The sequence below is a fragment of the Branchiostoma belcheri genome, unplaced genomic scaffold (genome assembly GCF_001625305.1).
Source record: "Branchiostoma belcheri isolate BF01 breed outbred unplaced genomic scaffold, Haploidv18h27 scaffold21, whole genome shotgun sequence".
NCBI classification, from domain to species: domain Eukaryota; kingdom Metazoa; phylum Chordata; class Leptocardii; order Amphioxiformes; family Branchiostomatidae; genus Branchiostoma; species Branchiostoma belcheri.
The window spans coordinates 3,337,076-3,344,679 of NW_017803602.1; the positions used below are offsets into that span (position 1 = coordinate 3,337,076).

Consider the following 7,604-nt stretch of genomic DNA (forward strand, 5'->3'; position numbering starts at 1 on the left):
CAAAAAGTTTTCAACCATACTGTAAATCGTACAAAACAGTTGCAAAATGAGCAAAAATATACCATAAGTTACAAAAAAAATTAATAAAAACTATACCAATGTCGTAGAATGCCAAAATCAAACGAAAAAAGACGAAATTGTAAAGAAATGAACTTGAAGACTAGATTATTCGCTAAACCATATTCTGTGCCATTTGCTCAACCCTCATGACCACGTAGATTTCATAATAAAAAGAACTTTTTTTTTTGCAAAACTTTTTTTTTATTCGCACGCGCGCATCAGTTTTGGGGCTCCCGGAGGATGTCATCCATATAATCAAATCAACATGGCCTTAGTGTCACTATTGCTATGTATTGTGAGCGAATTCGAATACATTGAGGCTGTGAAAAGATATACAATGGATTTTATAGAGGAGGAGAAGAAAATCAGGATACTCAGAAATCAGTAGATAATACTGTACAATAAAGTCAAGTCAGAGAATAAGTAAAAGAACATGTCTACAACGAACTAGGTATCTTACGTTTTGCTCTTCAAAACCTTTGCATTTTCTCTGACTTTCCATCGGCTTTACTTTCAGCACCAAGGACAGACACCCCACAGGAATCTTATACTGCACTTCCTGTAATGAATGACGGGTGGATCTCGTTATGGATGAGTTGCACGGGAAATTGCAGTCCGGTCCCACCGTATCACGTTGTTTCAACCCGGAGCACGCAAAGCTTATCCGAATTTCCTCCACATCAGCATCAGCTGTGGAAACAGGGACCGGAATGCACAACGTCCTGTTTGAAGAACCTGAAAACCCTCTGTAGGCGCCTTTTGCATATGGAGAGATTACTATATAGTTGTGTACGTGTAACAATCTACTAACTTTCATACCGCAAAGGAGCTCGAGGTACTCGTAGTCTTTACACTGACAGAATATCTCGTGCCGTTCTGACTGCAAAAGTGAATTCGCTCTCCCCGTGGGTGACATTACCTTCGTTGCACTTTCAGTTCCTACTGTCACCCTCTGTATGAGAGTTCGATCTTAATTTTTGTGATTCTACTTTTTATCGTCTATGTTAACTTTATGACCGGAATTTGTAATTTGGGGTGTGATGGCTTCCCGAGTCCCGACTCGACAGGGTCAGGTAGGATCGTTTACTTAATCACGTGACTTGTAGGTAAGAGAGAGTTCCCAAGCTGTTTTTCATTATTCACTCGAAAAACTCGTCCTGAAAAATTCATGGCACACGTCTCAGCCGATTTGTACCAAGGATGCATTTTCGTATTTGCGGACGTTAGCCTTCTTCATTTCCTGATAATTTGTAGTATTTTATCCCCCATTTGTTCCGTCCAAGGAGTCCCAGAGGAAGACTGATCTGGCTGTCCTCCTTACTTAAATGGTTAAAACTAATGGACCTGCAAGCACACAAAATGTCAAATGGCGGGTTTAAGTGGCGCTCTATTGCCTTATTGGTCACTAACGTAAATTAATAGGAAGGCTAACGAAGGCTTGTTATGGAAGATGTCCATTTCGTGTTCCTCAGTGTCCATTTATGTCTGGAACTGACGATATCATGTTACTGAGTACAAGGAAACGGGAATTGCCAGGGGACCTCGCCTTTTGTGTCGATTCCAGCCTGAAATCGACTGGACGGCGTCCGTAATAGTATTACAAACGTCCGGACAAGACGGGGGCGACCTTGGCAGATCGGGCAGAGGAAGTGAAATGGTCGGCCCGCTGCCCTACCGTGTCGTGACACCGAGTAATTCCTCGCTCCGGATCAGATTAAATGTTTCCGAGAGGGGATAATTGTGGGCAGATAGACGAAATTAGGTGACATTAGGATAGAGTACAGCTGACCCCGGGGTTGAAAGCTCACTGACATATTGAATAAGGTACTTATCCTGCCTACACGTAAGAGCCATTACTCTGTCGACGTTATTACTGGCTAAATAGGCCGCCCTGATCCCTAAAGGCCGCTGCTGAAATGATTTCAACGGTCGCTTGGTGCTCCAAGAACCTACACAATCTATATAAATAAAATATAGCAGGGCAGGAATTGAATAAGCAAGGAAATTTCCGACACTCTTGAGTAGAAGACCACTGAATAAAAGACGCTATGGGATTTTACCCATCGCTAGTTTGTCATCCTCATTTACTGGGAGAATAGGGAGGCAATGGATTGAAAGGGTGGGAGGGATAAAAGGTGCTTTATTGAATAAACGAGCAACACGAAATATAGCAGACTTTATGTTGTTGCCATTGTACGTTTCAAAATAAAAGTCCACATACACTGTAAAGGGTTGATTCGTTTATGCCTCTGCAATAGTAGATTGTAGATTTGAGGGGGGGGGTGCTCAGAAGTGCTAAGAGTAGTGGAAAGGTGTCGTTCCTTCTGAAGCTGGGGGTCCATACAACCAAATTAGGTATGCTGACATGTGCCCACCCCTTTTAAACGACGGTGCATCACCCAAACGCTAAATGTCAAAGATGTACTGAGTTGAATTATTAGAAGGAGAATTTTTGAAAGATATTATTGGAAGAAAGAAATCTTTATTTGCTTTTAAATGTCCACATGAAACGGTGGTCGTTTAAATAGGTCATCACTTCATTTATTTCCCACAGGCTCAATTTCTGTGTTAGAAATACATCTCTTTACAGTAACAAAGTTCCTCTTTAGAATCAGTGGTTATTTTGTGTCTGTACGTAGTACATTCGTACATCATTCAAAAGATGTCCAAGAAAGCTTAAGAATTACATTTTTTCTTCGAATATTCAAAGACAGTCATCTGTAGTTAGAATTTCAATAGCAAGGCGGCGCTTTTATGTAATACACAAATTCCAATATGGCTGCGGTGTTGTCGAAAAAAATACCAACTTCTTTATTTCTTGTTGTCTAGATTTTTACACACATCGTAGGGTAAATATGATTGACGTATCAATACCACAGTTTAAACAGATAGAGTCTGGTGACGAAAAAGCGTACACGGTAAGGCCATCGTATTTTTCTCGACATTTTTTATTATATTGATGGGGAGGGGGGCGTTACGATTTATGGTATTCGTGTAACGGCTTCACTAGTTTTGGGCCATATATGCAAATGATGGCTTATTAGCATACGGGCACCCAAAGCATACAGAATCTATCCCTCTGCCCCTTCTCTATCCCTCCGCTCTTTTTCTATCCATCTCTATCGCTCTGCCATAATATATGCCCTTTCTCTGTCCCGCTGCCCATAGATTTCTCTATCCCTCTGCGGCTCTGCCCCTTTTCTGTCCCTCCGCCCAGAATGGGCAGAGTGAGAGAATTTCTCTCACTCTGCCCATTCTCTACTGCCCATTACGCTAACCCTAACTTAGGGTTACCATAACCCTAAACTAAGTTAAGGTTACGCTAACTCTGATTTAGAGAACAGAGGGGATGTTATAAGACTTGATGATTTGTGTATGCAAAGGGCAGATACATATAGGATATGTGTTAAAGAGCACTAGTGTAGTGGTGTACAGTGTAATATAGCTTTGAGTGCCCTTATGCTAATAAGCCATCATTTCCATATATGGCTAATGAAGCCGTTATCCGAGAAATTATGTTACTTGGTATGCGAGGCCACAGCAGTAGCCGGGCAGTACTGTAGTAAATATGACTACGAAATGACCTATGAGAATGTAACTATTGCAGGAAGCCTACTAGTATAGTATTCATTATGCTGTAAACTATTGAAACAGATGATAATGTGTTGCCAGAGGAATACATAATATTTTGATACATCTCTAGCAGCACAGCTCTCCAATAATGAAAAAATGAATGTTTCAAAATAATATTCCTTTGAATGTTTCAAAATAATGTTACTGCAGTGATTTCATGCACATGTAGGTTGTCAGTTCCTGGAAGAATGCTATTTATTTGCATGAAATAGAGTTTAGAGTTAAAATTGGAACCATGACCTCCTGTGGTTTACCTGTGCGCACCTGTCCCAGGTGTTTGTTATCGAGGTGTGTGCTGCAGGACGGCGACACACTCTGGAGAAACGCTACAGTGAGCTACATACTCTGCACAGGGAGGTAAGGTCCACTCTGCAGCCCCCTCTTTTGGAATAGAAATGAACTGCAGTATTACTATTAGTGCATGATAAAGTCTCATTTATAACAGCCATATAACCTATATATACATAAAAGCATTGTTGGACAACTGATTTTAGACTTGACTTTTTTGCATTGTATACAGTCAGAGTACATGTACTGTGTAAACAAGACCAGAGCTTTCAACAAATGTGAAGATTTCAGTCTCAGTTGTTATAAGATACTACTGATTCTCTTTTGTGTATATAGAATGTAATTGTAAATGGATACTGTGAACAGTTGCTTGATGAACTCCACAGCTGAAGAAGACGTACCTTACACCAGAGTTCCCCCCTAAACGTGTGCGGAACTGGAACCCAAAGGTGCTGGAGCAGCGCAGAAGGGGACTGGAGACATACCTCCAGGTTAGTCCCAGGCACACAGCTGGAAAATTCCTCTCTTCATGTATTTTACTTCACTGCATACGTTTGTCAGATCATATCAGTTATGATATCACCATGTTTCCAGGAACTTTGGGTTTTAAGGTTTTACTATCTGATGATGCTATCTGAGAAAGAACATCTTTTGCCAGATTGCAATTTTTTCATATCACCTAGGGGTCTCTGCTGCAAAACATTCACCATCTCTTCCTCTTTCCTCTAATTTCTCTTGGGCACAATCAGAATAGAGTGGCTTTTGTGTGAGAATTGTATGGTGGCTGTATAGAATTGTTTTACTCCATTTTGTGGCAGGGTTTGATACACCAGGACATCCTTCCCAAGATCCTCCTGGATTTCCTGGAGATCAACATGGCGACCCAGCTAGGCTACGAGTCAGTTTGTTTTTTATCCTCTTCATGTGATAAGTCAGCCGTCACGCCACGTACTAAATCGAACGCGTTTCGAACCGTTTTTATTTGCAGTTCGAATCGATCCGCGATCCCTAGCAACGCCGTTGCTAAGGAAACTCTTTTCGCGCGGCAGTTGGATGAAATTTCATCCGACTTTCACAGCTGCGTTGAGCCTGGTTTGTGGCATATTTACCTACGTTGCGTTACATGTACCAGGTGGGAATGCCATGTACTCTTGACATGATCAATTTTTGGAGGGTTTTATAACGTATTTTGTTAGATAAATGGTCACATTTGCTAAACAGTGAAATCGTCAAAATGGCGGTGCCGAACTGAGCTAAATTTTCGACGAAATTCACATTGGGGGCATTTGCATGTCGCCCTCGATTCTGTCTGATATGACCATTGAGTAAGATTCGTTGAATCTTTGACTATGTCTCTTGTGAAAATCTTGTTGGATCAAAATCTGGAAATGCTTGTATATTCATATCAACCGGGGCCACGTTCTCGGCCGTTTTACGCCAAAAGTTCTAAAACGTTGGTTTAGTTGATTCTAGGGCAACCGGCGTTTTAGCACAAGTTGCGGTAGTAATGTACCTTCTCAATATTGTCAAAGAATGCCTACAGACACAGACTACGTAAGTACGAACTGAATCAGCAAATGCTTCCTTACTCTTGCAGGTATTATTACTAAAATCCAACGGTGCGGGTCTGGCGTCTGGTCTGTGGAACGCACTTAAAGCCCGCGCTGTTTTTGGAACGAAAACGATGCCTCTGATGAGGTGGCCTCGCGCGATTACAAAGGAAGCTCATTACGTCCCCAAAATTGATAACAAATTATATACGGACAGAATGTAGAGACTTCGGGCTATTTTACGCACTAGATTTCTTTTTGTTGTGAAAACTGAAATAAGGTAAAAACATCGGTGGAATTTCCACCAAAATCAAGTGGTTTCAGGTCATATTATCAAACGAGCAGAGGTTAACAATCGTTTTAAAAAGTCACTAGGAGTAAAATAGGAAGCTTAATATTCACAGATACAATGAAATAATGAAGATATATAGTTATAAACTCAAGCAACAAGCTTTGTAGTAAGAGGTCCCGACTCCCGGGGGTTATAGAACGTAAAATTGTCTCAAAACGGCGCGCGGTTCGCCGTGAGAGTCAATCATAAATCTTAAGGTCAGATTTATATAACTTCGGGTTTGTGAATTGACTTGAAACTCGGAATCCATACACAGGAGACCATTGTTAACATAATTCCACATGGAAATTTACGTTCTACGGAGCGAGGACCTGTCCAGAGTAGGTGATAACTAAAAATGTCAAACCGGGCTCGTTCTATTCTGGAATCAAAATTATGACATGACCTCGCGCGTTTTGGGGGCATCTGCATGTCGCCCTCGAAATCGATAACGAGTTATATATCAACACAAACTAGAATCTTTGCTCTTTCATACACACTAGATTTCCTGTTGGATCAGAATCTACAACAAGTTAGAAATGAGAACGGGAATTCCACGAAAATTACCTGCTTTCGGGTCAAATTCTTGAAAGGATCACGGTATGCCATTGCTTCAAAAATGTATAGGAGTAACAAATGAAGCTTACACATTATCAATAAGTTAAAGTTAGGAAGATAAATGATTGCAGACCTCAGCTACAAGCTTTCAGGTAAGGCGTGTCGGCCCCCGAAATCATGGAACGGACTACTTTCTTTCGCGGAAGGAAAATAAAACTGCCTCGAACTCTCGACGTGGCGTGGCGGCTGATTAACTTCAGCAACCGTTCGTGTCATCACATCCCAATGATGCACCTATCAAGCCATTCCCCTTGTTTGACATAGGCGACACCCTTCCATCACCTAACACACAAGCAAACCTCAGCAGAATTCACCATACTTGGAGGTCGCATCCTGAGTATAATCTTGATTGAGTATAATATTGTGACTGTATTGTACTGATTTGATAACATTAATGTTACTTGTGAACAATATCCTGTCATGTTGTCATGGCATCTTATGATTTTACAAAAGGCAAACGAAAACGACTTATTAGACAGCAGATGCCGCATTTTTACAAACTGATCTGCTCCTCCTGCGACGGGGACATATCAGTCGAGACTGTTGGCCGGCCAAATAGCCAATCCTCCAAGTAATTCTTGAGACAATCAAAACCATGTTTAAACCTATGTGACCATGACCTAAAAAAACAGAATGCTGAACGTCTTCTCCGTGAAGGACCTGACATGTGTCATTGTTTCGAAATGTAACTTTGCTGTTTTCACACTGTCGTTCGACTTTATGATGTGACATTGAGCTGTTCAGAAGAGAAGTAAATAATAATGATTGGTAGAGCAATGCTGTATCTATGTTGGTAGACCTTAAATAGTAGCAAATCATATAGGGTGAGCATCTCTAATGCAAGCATGCAAAGATTTTTTTTCATTTGCATTGCATTAGTTAATCACAAATGGCATTAACATCCAAAGAAAAAGTCTAAGCTGAACCAGCCCCCACTGAGCCCGAGGCACAGTCCCCGAAGTCTGGGTTTCCAGGAGGCTGGACAGCTGTAAAAATAGACCTAACCCTGAGTAAGCTGGATGTTCTGCCGGAAGCCAGTCAGGTAACTTCAGTTTACCATTAGCTCTGTTTTCAATGTTTACATACGACGTAGTGCATGTAGTTAAGATTGGGAGAGGGGATGA

At 41.3% G+C, this 7,604-nt stretch overlaps 1 protein-coding gene across 1 annotated transcript; it reads left to right on the forward strand.

Annotated features, from left to right (window-relative positions):
• Positions 1-2,803: 2,803 nt before the first annotated feature.
• Positions 2,804-6,766, forward strand: LOC109469654 (sorting nexin-24-like). The gene is made up of 5 exons (XM_019768188.1): positions 2,804-2,978; positions 3,967-4,050; positions 4,368-4,472; positions 4,800-4,912; positions 6,745-6,766. The coding sequence occupies exons 1-5, from the start codon at positions 2,916-2,918 to the stop codon at positions 6,764-6,766; spliced, it is 387 nt and encodes a 128-aa protein (XP_019623747.1). The 5' UTR covers positions 2,804-2,915.
• The last annotated feature ends 838 nt before the right edge of the window (positions 6,767-7,604 follow it).

Excerpts from the sequence above, each read along its gene's own strand:
- LOC109469654 (XM_019768188.1), top strand. The coding sequence starts at position 2,916 with ATGATTGACGTATCAATACCACAGTTTAAACAGATAGAGTCTGGTGAC. Across the intron at positions 4,051-4,367 it reads TACATACTCTGCACAGGGAG|CTGAAGAAGACGTACCTTAC; the intron begins GTAAGGTCCACT and ends TGAACTCCACAG. Across the intron at positions 4,913-6,744 it reads TTATCCTCTTCATGTGATAA|GCGACACCCTTCCATCACCT; the intron begins GTCAGCCGTCAC and ends TGTTTGACATAG.